The sequence below is a fragment of the Channa argus genome, chromosome 6, assembly GCF_033026475.1.
Source record: "Channa argus isolate prfri chromosome 6, Channa argus male v1.0, whole genome shotgun sequence".
Taxonomy (NCBI): Eukaryota; Metazoa; Chordata; class Actinopteri; order Anabantiformes; family Channidae; genus Channa; species Channa argus.
The window spans coordinates 1,729,404-1,746,121 of record NC_090202.1 but is presented as its reverse complement, the minus strand read 5'-3'; the positions used below and the strand labels follow the sequence as shown (position 1 = coordinate 1,746,121).

At 40.8% G+C, this 16,718-nt stretch overlaps 1 protein-coding gene across 4 annotated transcripts in view; it reads left to right on the top strand.

The window, feature by feature from the left end:
• Positions 1–16,718, top strand: part of usp32 (ubiquitin specific peptidase 32) — a 61,955-nt gene that overhangs the window by 41,441 nt on the left and 3,796 nt on the right. For all 4 annotated transcript variants that reach the window (XM_067506943.1, XM_067506942.1, XM_067506945.1 and 1 more), the window contains exons 17-33: positions 1,908–2,062; positions 3,227–3,308; positions 3,447–3,521; positions 4,632–4,770; positions 4,864–4,969; positions 6,222–6,395; positions 8,603–8,777; positions 8,884–9,035; positions 12,102–12,213; positions 12,328–12,527; positions 13,626–13,810; positions 13,933–14,019; positions 14,237–14,357; positions 14,586–14,777; positions 14,867–15,092; positions 15,218–15,672; positions 15,749–15,841. In XM_067506943.1, the coding sequence (XP_067363044.1) occupies positions 1,908–2,062; positions 3,227–3,308; positions 3,447–3,521; positions 4,632–4,770; positions 4,864–4,969; positions 6,222–6,395; positions 8,603–8,777; positions 8,884–9,035; positions 12,102–12,213; positions 12,328–12,527; positions 13,626–13,810; positions 13,933–14,019; positions 14,237–14,357; positions 14,586–14,777; positions 14,867–15,092; positions 15,218–15,672; positions 15,749–15,841 (2,729 nt within the window). The remainder of the gene's footprint in view (positions 1–1,907; positions 2,063–3,226; positions 3,309–3,446; positions 3,522–4,631; positions 4,771–4,863; positions 4,970–6,221; positions 6,396–8,602; positions 8,778–8,883; positions 9,036–12,101; positions 12,214–12,327; positions 12,528–13,625; positions 13,811–13,932; positions 14,020–14,236; positions 14,358–14,585; positions 14,778–14,866; positions 15,093–15,217; positions 15,673–15,748; positions 15,842–16,718) is intronic.

Below are 16,718 nucleotides of genomic sequence, written 5' to 3'. Positions count from 1 at the left end.
TCAATTTAACATGATGAGTTAATTATTGTGAAAAGGGAAGTGTGTATCTACGTGTATCTGTATATAGCATCATATATATATATATAAATAAAATAAAATGTGCATCCCTTTTCATAATAATTAAAGCAGATTTTTGCCCCTATGTGTATTATCTTTTAGCATTTGTTCTAATTAGGCATTATGAACAAACTGAAAATGACAATGAAGCATAAAATTGAGCCATACACAGCTGTTTCCAGTATAATCAATCTGGATGCTGGTATCAGTACTCAGCATGAGATTGCTTGACCAAATTCAACATCAGCTTTCAGGCCACAGCACAGACCTAAATCCACAGTAGGTGGTTTGCTTCCATCATGACTCTTACTTTAGGCGGTGATGTGTTATTAAGTCCGTCTCCTGGCATTGGGTTTGATACCAAGTGCAGTCATTAAAATACAGACAAACAAACCAAAACTATAGAATGGAGAGAGAAAGAGACAGACACAGGGGGCGTTACACTAAAAATAATCATCTTTTTGAAGCATATGTGTCTCAGAAAGTCTTAAACTTACTACGTTGTATCTAATGGCTGTACATTGATAAGACCACATCTACAATATACATTTTCATACTGTGAGCTGAGTTTTAACTGACCCAACGAAATTAAGTGAAGGAACAAAATTGACTACAGGATTACTAGAATTAGCACATCATATTTCTCTGCCTCCACACCAGTTAAGTTGGAGTTTACATGCAAGTGTGACCAGATTCGTGTTTTAATCAGTTCATCCTTGAGTCCAAGTGGAGGTTTGTGCCAGTCGTATTTAAATTCCCTACAGGTTTTAATTAGAAATGAACAAAGGTTAGGTCACATTGACTTTGGCTGTGGACCACTTAAATTTAATCAGTCCATGACTGAATTAGAAGTAGACTCTTGGGGCAGGTTCGGAAAAAAAAAAAAAAAAAAAATTCCCCTCGAGGTATTTTTGCTATGTGACCATCACAAGAGTAGGACGAATGTATAGTCAGTGACCTTTTCACCACCAAAATCTAATCGGTTCTGATTCGAAGCCGAATGGCCATTCATGCCAAGTTTAATTAAACCCCCTTAAAGTATTTCTGTAATATTGCATTTAAAGGACGAAATCAGAAAGAATAATGCATCTGCGTCATCAACATTAATACAACTGCAGACACAAACGCCAAAGTTATTTTTGCTTAATGTTTGATTATTGTTTTTAATTTAATATTTCTCATGAATACAGCCCAAACACCAACAAATAAGTTATCATGAACTTCATAAAAGAATTTCCCTTATTAATAAACAAGCTAAAGAAAAAGCCAGAATAAGAAACTGTATAAGAAGTTTAAGAAACCTAACCTTATTTTAATTTTACATTTCATAAAATTGGCAGCAATGCTGAATAGCCAACAGCCAACCTGTCCAGTCATGCAGGCAGTAATCACAGACACTGAGTTTATTACACTATTTTTGGTCTAATCAGTAATATCTAGGCTCTTAACAGGCTGAAGCCAATGTAAAGCACTTAAACAGTTTTGCGGATGGTTAATTTTGGGGTATAACAGAATGGCAAGTGTGTGCTGATAGATAAAACAATTGTATCAATAATCAGCAACAATATAGTCCAGTGGGTACCTTGATTTAACATGACTAATAATATCAATTGGTTTGTATTTGATTTAATCCAATCTGAGTCAACTAAATCCACTAAGATAATTCACCAATCAAGTTTGCTCTGATTTGACAAAACAGCCTATTCTTGCTGCTTCCTTACAACTAATACTAAGTAAGCGGAGTGCTGTTGTGGGTTCTGGTATCCATATCAGGAAATTAAATATACCTTAAAAACAACTGGACTGTAGGTTTAATTGTTGTTTCCTGTCCCCCTTGTACCCCCTAACAGGCAACGTGCCATCCCCCAACGCTCCTCTGAAGAGGGTGTTGGCCTACACAGGCTGCTTCAGCCGCATGGCCACCATCAAGGACATCCACCTCTACCTGTCCCAGAGACTCCGCATCAAGGAGGAAGACATGAGACTCTGGCTTTACAACAGTGAGGTGGGTCATTAGTTGTCCACAAACTGCAGGATCTGTGGTCCCACACGTTGAAGTGTCTTTGGATAGGACACTGATTGGGGGCAGGGGTTAAATACAAATGGAACCAAATCCGACAATATCAAATGTTTACTTAACAAATGCAAATGCAGTATGAGCCATGGCAGTATTTTGTGTTTAGTATGTATTCTTTGTTCGAACAAATCCATTATGATGTAGTAGAAAAAGAAACTCTATTGAACCTGATTGATTGACATTTTCTGTTATCTGTTCCAAAAATTGCACAAAATTGCAGCCTTATAGTATAAAATTGCCTCTTTTTCATTCTTTACTTTCTTTACTTGAATTCAACAGGAAACAGAAGGTGGCAATTTTATTGAAAATGTATAACAACTTTAGAAGAAACCCACATATCCATTGAAACCTCCACACATTTGAATAAACCCTGTGCATTTATATGCACTTTTTCTCTGGAAACCGCTTTTTGTTTGTTAGTTTTCTTCGTCATGTAAACAAGAAAGCTGGTTTCTGAAATCAGGGTAGGCGATTCAGGAAACCTTATTACCCCAGGTAGAGTTCTCCTGGAGAACACAGAATTCTTTATCAAGTCTACACGAGCAGCATTTTAGATACATACAGTGAAAATCTGAGTCAGGCTTCCAAAAATAAGTCAGAGGTGGAGAAGACATCAGATTACTCGTCTGCTGCATATATACATGGATTTCCAGTAACCAGGTTTCTTAAGTAGATGTAAATCTCCTTTCTCGGGTTACCCAGAAATCCGATGTCTTCAAGTAACCTGGTTGCTTAAGTGCATATAAACTTATTAGGGAAAGGATGAATTTATAAACTAGTATGAAAAGTAGTAGTGGTTACAGCATAAAAACCTTCCTTCCTTTAAAGTGGATATCGAAAGATTAGATTTTTAGGTTAGATTTGAAATTAATGTTTAATGAAATCACCACATAGCAGGGCCCAAATAAAATTCCAGAACAGAAGAAAAAGTTTTCACCAAGAATGTGGGAAGGAAATTAAAGTAAACCACTGCAGATGAAAGAAGAATAATAGAGTAATTATTCCATAGTTGTAATATATGTTAAGATTTAAACAAAAGATCGGTGAGTAAGTCTGAGTTTCAGCACATTTTCTTCACCTTTTTTTCTGCAGAACTACCTCACCCTCCTCGATGATGAAGATCACACACTGGAAAGTTTGAAGATACACGATGAGCAGCAGCTAGTTATTGAAGGCATGAAACACCTTTTCCTATAACTGTGCTATAATGGACTTATATTGTACAGGATAATGCATGATTGTGAATGAAGGCCCAAAAAAAGTGGGAGCAAAATGGGCTTTATCACACAAATGTCTTTCTCTTCTTCCACAGTCAGGAACAAAGACATGAGCTGGCCTGAAGAAATGTCTTTCATTGCCAACAGTAGTAAGATGGACAGACACAAAGGTAGGATAGTGGACACTTGCTCATTGACCTGCATTTGTTTTTGATTCATAGGGGGATCTCTGTTTTTATCTAACTAATATATAATGCACTGGATAACAGATGGATGGGAGGCTCCAACCAATGAACAATGAAAGAGAGACCTCTTGAACACACAGTGCTTTTCAGCTGAGCCATGTTCTGAAACCTTTAGAAGGGAATATCTTTGCACTGCTGACACCGTATTAGTAAGGTTCGGATTCTTCTGGGCTGTGAAGAGCATGGTTCAGATAGGAGAGAGGGATTGGACTGATTTCAATTCTCATGCTAATGTTTGTTTTGCCCCTTGGAAAATCTGGGGTAGGTTCCTTATTCAATGGCTAGTTAGAAGCAATAATGTGAGGTAGTGTGAGGGGGTTTTCTACACAATCCTAATGCTTTTCATCTTAATCTCGAGTTGTAAATATCAAACATGTTGGGTATTTATTTTACATTTGAAATTGTGTAGTGCGAAAGAAACGGTGCCGGAAGCAACAATAACCACCACCAGAGATTGCACCAAACATTTGAACTTGTCGTAGTAGCTTCCACCAGCCTCGTTTGAGACATGAATAAAGGTTCATTTATAACTCATCTTCCGCTCGTCCTGCAAAGTAAAGAAGCCATTTTGGGTCTGTTTTCTCAGCCATAACGTAATCCCATTCCAAAAAAACCCTGGCACCACCCAGTTTTTTGTTTTTTAGCTTTTCTCTCTTGGTAGAAAACAACACACACGTGCTTACTAGCTGCAAACCTACTTTAGCTGATCACAGCAGGCCACCTCCATGGCTGTTTTGCTCTGAAGTCACATTTTATCACAAGTTTCTCCGATATATTAAGTGGTGGTGGACAGTTATTGACTGAATGTTTTAGTATTGTTGTGTTCTTAAGATTAAAACAAAAAATATCTGTTAAATCTGTCTGTTCCTGAAAACCTTTAGTAATCAACAGTGCTCTAGTCTCATGTGCACCATTATAGGATGTTAAGGTCATCAGTGGTATTCAGTTAGTAACATCTGTTATTCTAATCCCATGTGTTTCCTCAGTCAGGTGAATCTTTAAATCTGATCAGTATGAACTTGTTTTCCAATGCAGTCCCTACAGAGAAAGGAGCCACTGGCCTCAGTAACCTTGGCAACACCTGCTTCATGAACTCTAGTATCCAGTGTGTGAGCAACACCAAGCCCCTCACAGACTACTTCATCTCAGGAACACACCTCTATGAGCTCAACAGGTGACACTTAATTGGATCCCTTCAGTCTAAATCACCATCACTTCTGAAGCTTTCCATTTAAATTTTAACTGGTGTGAGTCTGTTTCTTTACAGAACCAACCCCATCGGCATGCGAGGTCACATGGCCAAGTGTTATGGCGACCTGGTGATGGAGCTATGGAGCGGCACGCAGAAGAATGTGGCTCCTCTCAAACTCAGGGTGAGCAGCTGCATCACTGCCTGTGCACAGAATATGTGTGTTTGTACTTCACTTACCTGAAGCTCATGGAGGCTGGGTAGCTTTAGTGTAGAGTCAATGTGCGGTGGCTTTCCTTATACTGTTCTTAGGGATTCATTATTTCTCAGGGTTTTGCTATGGCTGCATAATATTTTGCCTTAATCCAAGCTGAATAAATCGGTGTGATGGTGCGGTTTGTAGTCACCTGCATAAGTATTGGAACAACAGTAAGGGCAATTAAATAAAATCATTTTTTGATGTACACAGAAAACATTTGAGTTTAAGATCTAAAGATGTATATGACACGAACGTTCATCATTTTAACTTTTATTTGGTGGTTTTTGCATATTAATACACTAAACACACTTATGTTCAATATTCAAAATGTTATCTGTTCCAAAAGTATTGTAACATGAGACCAGTGTTTCTGTTTCTTGTTACTCAGGTGTGTCCTGTGAGATTGATTGTTCAAATGATAACAATCTCCTTGAGTTTTACCTTCGAACACTATATTTGTTGTTTAAACTCCATAAAGTTGTTTTAAATCTGAATAATGAAGGAAGCCAATCAGAGGCATTGCACAAACACTGGTCATACCCACTAAAACTCTTTAAAATGTCCTGAAAAAAAACATACACATAACAGGTCAGCAAAGGAAAGTATGTGACAAAGATCCACAGAAGTTCAGGAACAAAGTTTTGTAGTAACAAAGCCTTTGTGTAGAGGAAGAAAGGATTATACAAGCTCATCTGTGAAGCACAGTGGAGGTGGTGTCATGGTTTGTGCTGCATGGCAGCTTCTGGAACAGACTCACTGATGTTTACTGATGATTTAAATCCTGATGGTTGCAGCACAATGAATTCAGAGGTGAACACAAACTTTAGAGCCTGGATCTGCTGGAGGTGTCTTCCGTTAAAGGGACTTCTTCCTCTCCACTGTTGCCTGTGGCTTGCTCCAGGGGGAATTGTTGAGTTTTCTCCATACATCTTTATAATCATGACTTTATTCTGTAAAATGCCTTGATATGACTTTGTTGTGAATTGGCGCTATATAAATAAAGTTGAATTGAATCTTAACTCCAAATGTCTTCAGCATACAGAACCAGGTAACATATTGGGCTTGAAGTTGTAGTACTTTTGGAGGAGTCTATATATGCGTTGTCGAAGCATTTCTTTTACAAAGTGCTTCTGAAACGTATAGAAATACAATTTGTGATGTTTTCTCGTCTCTCTAGTGGACAATAGCAAAGTATGCCCCACGCTTCAATGGCTTCCAGCAGCAGGACTCCCAGGAGCTACTAGCCTTCCTGCTAGATGGTCTTCATGAAGATCTAAACCGTGTCCATGAGAAACCCTATGTGGAGCTGAAGGACAGCGATGGACGGCCTGACTGGGAAGTGGCCTCTGAGGTCAGATAACACTGCAGATTTATTACTGCACCTTTACGTCATTTACAAATGACGTAAATGTTTTATTCAGGCATAATAGTCATGTGACTGAGGGATAATATGAAATTTTTATCCTATCATAAATTGGACAGATCTGACCACATAGACATGATATACTTTAGATACACATCTGTGATGGGGTTCGTGCTTCCACACTCTATATATATAAATATGTGTGTGTGTGTGTGTGTTTGTGTGTGTGTGTGTGTGTGTGTTTTCTCCCAGAGATAGTGGTGGATGAGTTTATCTGATTAAATGACAAAGGGCCTCTATTCAATAGAAGATAAACCTCTCTCAGAACCAGGCTCAAGGTGGGAGCCATCTGTTAGGTGTTTTTAAAAAAAAAGATGTTTCTTGACCCCCACAGAGCTGACACTACCCAGACAGGCACAGTCCCTTTAATAATTTGGTTTGACAGTTTGCCTGTCAGCCACCCTGCCAAAGTCTGTCAAATGGACTGAACCCTGGGTTTCAAAACTTCATTTCTCACTAACCTTACAGAGCATCCAGAAAGTATTCCCAGCACATTTTCTTACATTACAGCCTTTACTCAAAATTTTACAAAGCGTAAATGTGAAAGAAGTTTGTTTGAAATCTTTCACCGCCTTTGCTTAATATTTTGTCGAACCACCTTAACCACCAATTACAGCCTCGATTCCTTTTGAGTATGATGCTACAAGCTTGACACCTGTGTTTGGGCAGTTTCTCCCATTCTTCCTTGCAGTACCTCTCAAGCTCCATCAAGCTGGATGGGGAGCGTCGGTGCAAAGCCCTTTTCAGATCTCTCCACAGATGTTCAATCGGTTTCAAGTCTGGGCTCTGACTGGGCCACTCTAGGACATTCACAGAGTTGTCCCGTATCCACTCCTTTGTTATCTTGGCGATGTGCTTAGGGTCGTTTTCCTGTTAAAAGTTGAACCATCGCCACAGTCTGAGCTCCAGAGCGACCTGGAATAGGTTTTCATTAAGGACGTCTCTGTACATTGCTGCATTCATCTTTCCCTCGATCCTGACTAGTCTCCCAGCTCCTGCCGCTAAAAACACAGCATGATGTTGCCAATACCACAGTTTACTGTAGGGATGATATTGGCCAGGTGGGGAGCGGTGCCTGCTTTCCTCCAGACATGACACTTGGCATTCAGGCCAAAGAGTTCAATGATTGTTTCATCTGGCCAGAGAATTTTGTTTCTCATGAATTCAATCCATTTGGGTATTTTGTAACATTACAAAATGTCGAAATTTTAGAAGAGAATACTTCCTGAATGCTCTGTAAATCAACAGCTATAAACATTGTCATAATAACTGTAATTAAATGACAATGTGAAAACAAGGGGACAGTATGAGGGGTCTCACAACTTTATCTAGCTGTGTAGTAATGTCAGCTGATTGTTTCCCTGTCAAGGCTGCTGTTTTTGATCACTTTGCAATGGTCTCATAATGTTGTTTTGGGGGTCAGAGCAGAAAGAAGCAGCAGAACACACAGGGTACAGACTTACTGGTGAACATGAAGAGGCATTCAGCAGCTATGGAGACAGATACTTTTCTCCACACAGATCAAAGACATTAATTATGGCCTCAGGCATTTCCTGAGGCCACTGAGGCCAATTGGTAATTGATTCATTTAACCATTGTTTGGCTGGTATTTACTTCTTTTACTTTTGTAATGTGTTCCAAGGTCTCTCTTGCATAACATCTTTCAAGCTGGGTGACATTTCCTGATTAGATAAAGCATAACCAACAGGGCAGCCAACTAACACTGGGTTCTCTCTTGAGTTCATTTCTTTTTTTAATTAGAATAAGAATGTAATAATGGACTGTGTGTAATGGAGTCATTGTCAAAAAAATTCCTAATTAAAACCATTTTCTGTCCCTTATTACCTCCATTAAAGGGGAAATAAATGAATATTGATGGTATACTGGTTTGAGAGAGTTGTTATGAGAAGTGGAGGACCAGACTTTTGTGACCTCAGGTGTTTTTGAGCTGTCCACTGTATCATCTGAGCATTCAGCCCTCCTCTCCTTAGTGATTGGAAAGTAATGAGCTGTTGCTCCCTCTAGTGTCCAATCTAAAGTCACAGAACGGGGACAAAACAGCTCAGGCTGTCGTGCCTGAGGATTAGTTGTGTGTGGGTCATCACACTGCCATGTTTGTGACCTCCACTTTCCAGGCATGGGAGAACCACCTGCGCAGGAACCGCTCTATCGTGGTGGATCTGTTCCACGGTCAGCTCAAGTCCCAGGTGAAGTGCAAGACCTGCGGGCACATCAGCGCTCGCTTCGACCCCTTCAACTTTCTCTCTCTACCCCTTCCCATGGACAGCTCCATGCACCTCGAGATCACTGGTGAGGAGACTGGAGGACAAAGTGGGGACAAACATTCTCAAGTAGAAATTATTCTTGAAGTAACAAAACATGAACTTGTTTGTGTCATGTTGTGCTGTGTGTGTAGTCATCAAGCTGGACGGCTCCACACCCGTTCGCTATGGGCTGAGGTTAAATATGGATGAAAAGTACACAGGGCTGAAGAAGCAGCTGAGTGAACTGTGCAGTCTGAAACCTGAGCAGATCCTCCTGGCTGAGGTCCACACCTCCAACATCAAGGTACTGAAACTGCTCCACAGCTCACATTGCATACCTGATCTCCTGAGTTCAGAAATATAGACATATTTTTGAATACTTTTACTTTTGTGGTCCCTGATGTAAAATTCAGTACTTGCCCAGCTTTATTTAAACTAATTCAAAATATAATGATTAGATTTAGAACATATGATCATTAAAACAGAGAGAGGTTGTTAAAATCAGCTTCATCTTTAACAGCTGTTACATTTAGGTGATGAACAAAATAACGCATCTGTAATTACAGCTTAGTATCATAATTATTAATATATATGCCTTCAGGTATTTTTGAGGATTTGCTTTTGTACTTCCACTCGAAACCGTATTTCCACACTGTGCTAATTACGTTATACTCTTAAAGCTACGATCTGCAACCTTGTGGAATCAAGCTTCTGTTGCTCTAACGTGAGATTTCACATTAGTTCACCCAGGAAACCAAACACTAATGCTGTGTCAAAGGCCATGGTGCTTCATAGATAAGTGGAAGGTACCATTTGACCTCAGCAAGTGATGCACAGGGTTTGGCCTTCCTCTGATTGGTTAGAAGCACGAGCCTTACTCAGAAACCTTAGAATTGAACAACTCTCCATTGCTGCCAGTGCTGTTCTGTGAGACTATGTCATGGGGGTCTTCAGCAGCACCTCTTCACCCATTGACTGCATTTACATGCACTTACACAACCTGTTTACTGGAAATCTGTGTGTACATGTAAAACACAAGAGTAAGCAGAGTTTCTCCTCCGCCTCGGACTTGTTTTAGAAGCCTGGCGCACAGATTTTAACTATATAATGAGGGAAAACACTGCTTCCTGACTTTTCTCAGGCGTGTGCCTCTGTGTGTGTTCGTGTCGCAGCAGAGTGGCAGAGAAAGGAAAGACGCATGCAGCTGATCCACACTGAATGTTAAAAATCCACAGGGGAAAGTGACTTCTACAAAACACTTTCTGTCGGACCTTATGCAGACTTTTATTTTTATAATAAGACACCGTTTCCCCGTAAACTCATTAACCATCTCTACTTTCATTCCTTCTTTCACTCAGCTACGTGCAGCTTACTGTCTGCAGCCTTTGGTTACACACATGCGCAGTTGGAGAAACCTGGTTACACATGTACGTGGCAGAGTAATCAAATCTACTGGGGAAACCAGTCTTCCCTAATCCTCCAAACTGATTTCAGAAACCAGCTTTTTATACATGAAGAAATCAGCCTGCCTGAAAAAGCTAACTGTTACCTGGTTATTTCAGTCCAGGTAAACATGGTCATTAAGATACATTGTGCAGAATATACACTACTCACAAAGATTTCGGGTAAAATTTTAGAATGCACCTAATATGCACTACAACCTTTACAGGTGAAGGTAATTGAACCTTCTCTAAACTTTTGAATGCACATGTTCAAATGTTCTAGTAACTATTGTATGACACGCTGTTCTCTAACAAGGTGATTAACTGCATCAATCACAGCGTGGATCATGTCTGATCCATGAATCAGCCACTAAATGTTCTGGTTTCATGACATTTTGTATTGGAGCAGTCCTCTCTCATCGTGATGTTCACACTTTGACATCATGGGACCAAGAGACACCTAACAATTGACAAGTTATTGAGACACTGACATCTTTTGTTGTGGTTTACCCACCACTGTTCTGTCACCGCCAACTTCTGCTTCAATAATAGTTTGAGATGAAAAAAAATACCATTAGATGCTTCTACTTAAATGCCCTACTTTCGTGATATAATATCACTGTAAGATGAGCTTTTTACATTTTCCATAAATTTCGGCCGAAAGTCGAGTATTTCTACCTTTTTGTGAGTAGTGTATGTAGTGTATGTAAAAAGAAAATAAAAAAACAATGAAAAAAACTAAACAAACTGTAGCTTCAAGTAAATAATGTATTTCTTCAACTGCTGATAGTCAGTGATCTAACTGCCTGTTTTCCATTTTGACTTTCCCTGTTGCATTGTTATCAGGTCGGGGACAGTTCTCAGAGCCACTTTCAGACAGATTTTACATTGTTTTTTTTGTTTTTTTTCTTGGTCTAAAACTAGACTTCAGCTGTACAACAGCAGAGTTCAGTGTTTCACATCAGATTTTTTGAGACCATTGTGGGTGGACCTCTGATCTTCTGCACTTTGAGAGCAAACTTAAGAGGCTGAACTGTGCACCAATGTTTTTCTGCGCTAGTAGAAAGTTATTTAACCATTTTTCATTTTCCTCTCACTTTTTGTTGGCCTATCACATAAAATCCTAATAAGGTACATTTATATTTGTGGTTGTAACGTGACAAAATGTGAAACCTTTCAAGGAGAATGAATAAAGTAATTGTTTCCTTGTATTTGTCTTCAGGCCTGTGTTTCCAGGGCAAATATGGCAACAGTGTTGATGTATTGCATCAATGGGAGGAAGCAGCCAATGGGTGTATGTGTATATATCTCTGTGGCTCAGGTGCATAATGAGGCACAGATCCAAGTTAGCTCTTTACAGATTTGTGAAGTTTGCAAACAGGTTGACTGATTGAGAGGGAGACGTGTTTGCTGAATGTTGGTGACCTTTTTATGTTATTATTTTAAAGAGGGTTTACTGTAGACTTGTTGCAGCAAGAATTAGAATACCATTTACCATGACCGTCTACTTTGGCAGGGGGCCATATTCTAGGTAAATAATGGGAAATACTGGGGTTGGCACCTTTTTATACCACCAAACCAAAGTGTGTAACTAACACTTAAAGTGAGACATCCTGTAGTGAACTAGTAGAGCGTTGCTAGGGACCCTCACAGAGGTCTTAAGTCTCCAGATTTCACACAAAAAATCTGGCTAGATATCACTAGAAATACCCTCACAGTTTTCCTTTTTTGGTAATGACTGAAATAATAAAACAAACTTTCTGTCACCTTTGCTTCATATTTCAATACCTTTTTTCTAGTTTAATTGTCTGAAAAGTCACTTTCCTCAACTCTGTGTTATTTCCTCATAAATGCATAATACTTGGTAGGTGATACTGAAACTAATCTGTGAAGTACTGCAGTCTGATGTACAAATACTTTGTGTTTAGAACTTCCCACAGGACAACCAGAAGGTCCGCCTGTCTGTTAACGGCTTTCTTTGTGCGTTTGAGATCCCGGTGCCAGGTTCACCAACATCACTGAGCTCACCCACACTGACAGGTGAGTTGAGCCACTTCCACGTGGAGTTTGCATTCGCAATAAATCTGTCTAATATTTCTAATATTTCAGTCACCTTGTCCTTGTCATCATTGTTTCTTTCCCCCGCTTCATTAGACATCACTCCAATAGCCAATGGATTAACTGCTAATGGGCACCTGAGTAATAAGCCCGTCCTTATCCCTAACGGTGGCCCCAGCACCATTGTGCCCTGCAGCCCAGAGATGCCACTGCCCAATGGGATTGTCAACGGACACATTACACCAGTGCAGGAGAGCCCCTTCATTGGATACATCATCGCCATGCACAGGAAGATGGTGAGAAGGCAAAATGTAGAAACAATTATCTGACACAATGATCATTTATTTTGAATACTAAATATAGTCCATATCACAAGTATTACAATGAGAAGGCTAATTCATTTCAGGTCAAAAGGTTTTAAGTTATAAGACAAAAGGTCAGAATTTCATTGTGTTTCTTTTACTTCATTGCATTTACATCTTGATAACAACATAGAACGTTGTATCATGTTTTAGGTGAGCAAAAGTATTTTTAAAATATAGTTTTTAAGTAAATTAAAGAAACTGCAACGTAATATTTGGTTGCTGGGTGGTTCTCTCCTCAGCAGGTTAAATCTGTGTTACCTGGGTTGAGGTCTGGGGATGGTTCGGGCTTTTTCTCACAGCCCTCACAACCCGAGCATTTGCATGCACTTAAGTAACCATTAGTTTTCTCAGGAATACTGATTTCCCTAGTTGAAATGTAAACCGGAAAGCTGTGTATCTATTATTGGTCTAGGCGATAAACCCTATTTTCCCAGGTAGATTTCTCCAGAAGAATGCTGAATTCGGTGTCACGCATAACAAGATTTCTAACCGGCTTTCTTCAACAAGGCATGTCCACGACAAAAGACCTTAAGATGGGGGAAACAGCAGAGGGAGAGGCTGAATCGAAGAAGCGAGGCCACCTTGTTCTTAAAACTGAAATTTAAACGAACACAAATTTCTTCTAGAAGTCTAAATACACACAGTGTTTGTGGTGTGTATCACTCTGGGGACATGTAAATGTGTTCCTCGTCATATACAACTGTTTGACAGTCACTCTCACAGGACGTCTTGGCAAACAAATACCTGTCAGTCATGTGTGGAACAAGTATGTGACCTGATACAGAGGTGCTATGTTCTGCTGTTATGAGGTTTAATGTATCTAGGTGTAACTAACATTGAATGAAATTCGGAAATCCTGAGCTTGTTAAATCCATCTGTTTACCTTCAGCCTTGTGTCTTCAGTGTACGTCATAAACTGATTAGCCATGCTGCTCGAGTACCAATGGAATTTACATTACGTAACAGATAAGACTCCAAATGGCTCATAGCTCTCGGAGTTGGCTTACGTATGTTTATGTCCCGTTTCAGATGCGCACGGAGCTTTACTTTCTGTCGTCTCAGAAGAACCGACCCAGCCTGTTCGGCATGCCTCTCATTGTTCCCTGCACTGTCCACACCAGTAAGAAAGACCTGTATGATGCAGTCTGGATCCAGGTGTCTCGGCTGGCGAGCCCACTGCCCCCACAGGAAGCCAGCAACCACGCCCAGGACTGGTACACCGAGAGGGTTTCATGTGTTGATGGAGCTACATGTAGATTGGCAGATTTAAATTGCTTTCTGTTCTTCTCGCGTCTTTGTACTGATTTGACTATTTTTCCTATCTGTTAACCTGCAGTGACGACAGCATGGGCTACCAGTACCCCTTCACATTACGGGTTGTGGGAAAGGACGGCAACTCATGTGCCTGGTGTCCATGGTACAGGTAAGAAATAGTACTGCATATAGGGATCTGGTAGGGATTTCACCGCTTTAACCAGTCATTGGTGTCAGCCCCACCGAGTTCAGCACCACCTCCCAGAACGTGGGGCGGTGGAAACAAAAGCAAATCCAGAACCAAGGCAGAAATTTAGTTCCACCTCACTGGTGGAAACTCGCCTATTGTGCACGTGTGTACTGCAGCGGTGTCTTTGTTTTTCCAGGTTTTGTCGAGGTTGTACAATAGAGTGCACAGAGGACAGAGCTTCTGTGGGAAATGCTTATATAGCTGTGGACTGGGACCCTACAGCTCTGCACCTCCGCTACCAGACCTCCCAGGAGCGGGTGAGACAGAAAGACAGACACACACACCTCACACAACACACACACTCTGATGCACTCATACCTAGTGTCTCAGCACTTTTACCATTTTTATTTTTATGTCCACTGTCCACTTGCACTGTCCACTTGTATCTCCTGGAGATAGTTTCAGCGTAAAACGTGCTGATATTGTTCAGATGTGAGAATCTTATCTTAACCACAGTATGTCATCACCGCGATGTCTCCCTGCAGATCGTGGAGGAGCACTGCAGTGTGGAACAGTCCCGCCGGGCCCAGGCTGAGCCCATCAGCTTGGACAGCTGCCTGAAAGCCTTCACCAGTGAGGAGGAGCTGGGGGAGGATGAGCTCTACTACTGCTCCAAGTGCAAGACCCACCGACTGGCCACTAAGAAGCTGGACCTCTGGAGGCTGCCACCCATACTGGTCGGTTGCACGCTGTCATATCTGACTGACAGGGATAGTTTTTGACATGTTTTCAATAATGTTTACTTTGGGATGTGTATTTGTTTTAGATTGTCCACCTGAAGCGCTTCCAGTTTGTCAATGGTCGCTGGATCAAATCCCAGAAAATTGTAAAGTTCCCGCGTGAGAATTTTGATCCCAGCGCCTTCTTGGCTCCACGAGACCTGGAGCAGCACTGCCTTCACTCTCGCAGCGAGAGCGAGGATCTGCTAAGACTGGGTGAAGACAACCTTTCCTCTATCTCTGCCCCAGCTGGCTTCTGTAACCTCCCCAAAGGTACAACAGGTTTATTGTTTAGCATATGTTTGACGTTGCCTTTCACATTGTGAAATGAAGTAAACGAAGTGTAAATGGGTGCTGTTTATTAACAAGCTAACAAGGAAGTGTGTTTTTTCCAACAGCCTCTCCTGCCTCTAGCAGGAGGTCAGCACCTTCTCTCAGCCGGACCAGCAGCCCCTCCAGCAGCCCAAAGACAGGCACCGGAGGCCGCAAGCCAGGCCGCCTACGCCTACCCCAGATTGGCGGTAGACACCGTCTCTCTAACAGCAAGGAGAACCTGGAGGCCTCTGCTAACTCGGAGGCTGACACACAGGACAGTGCACCACAGACGGACACAGAGGGAAATGCAGTTGCAGGGGCAGCGGCGCTCTCTGGGTCTGGAGATGCAGTCACGTCAGAGTCTTCATGCGGTACAGAGGCGTCCAGCAGCCACTGTGATGTGGTGCTGATGAACGGTGACAGCAATGGGCTGAGCTCAGACTGCAGCACAGAGAGCAGCATGGACCCTGACAGCTCACTTCTACAGCACAGAGACAACATGTGTCTGGACGCCATCTACAACCTCTATGCAATATCAGTAAGTGGCTGTCAGACAGATGTCAGAAGGCTTTTCGCTTTAAAAAAGGACTAAATTATGTGATTTATCTCTTCAGTGCCATTCAGGAATAATGGGAGGGGGCCACTATGTGACATATGCCAAAAACCCCAATGGAAAGTGGTACTGTTACAACGACAGCAGCTGTAAGGTGAGTCACTTCAAAGTCCCACTTTCCATAACTGTTGTTTTAAAGATGTATGTTTTATTATAGCTGGACAATCTTTTAATGGCACTGAAACAAACGGACATCTATATTGTAGAATATAGCCTTATATTACCATAATTCATTGTAAGAAAATGTATTTAAATAAAGTTTTAAAGTACTTGAAAAATGAGTTGTACTCCACTGGGGTCAAGCAGGAAATGTTTTACTTATACTGAACAAAATGTAACAGCATTAGCTACTTTTCAGATGCAGATTCATGATACAAACTATAATCAACTAATAAATAATGAGTATTATGAAGAATCACCTAGAATAGGACAAATGCTCTGAATCTGTTCTGCATAGAGCGGTCAGTCAGGGAAGGCGTTGCCATAATTTGGTACAGAATCACCAATAAAACCGTTGTTTACGTTTTAAGGAGTCACACATAGAGTATTTGGATCTTAGAGAAAACGTGTTAATTTACAGCACATTCATTCTTTATGTTGACGAACGGTTTAATGTGGTGTCCAATAGCACTGTTACAGCAAGAACAGCTCACATCAGTGACAGCTGATGGGAATCAGAATGAATGAAATACCAGCATTGCTGATTTTGCTCCACATCAAGCCTTTAAAATATTATTATGTTTTTTTTATACATTTTTTTTATCTACTGTATCTTTAACAGTAAACAGTAAAGAAAGCAGGTTTTGGAAGTGGTTCTCTCCTCAAATCTGTGCAGGATTTAAACTTGAGCTCATTTATGAACCACGTGTGGAACAAATCTGGACTAGACTTGTACATTCGTGTTATTTACATCATTGAATTGCCCAGAAAAAATGACTTTTTTTCCCTCAGTTTTACTTGAGAGTTGAGTT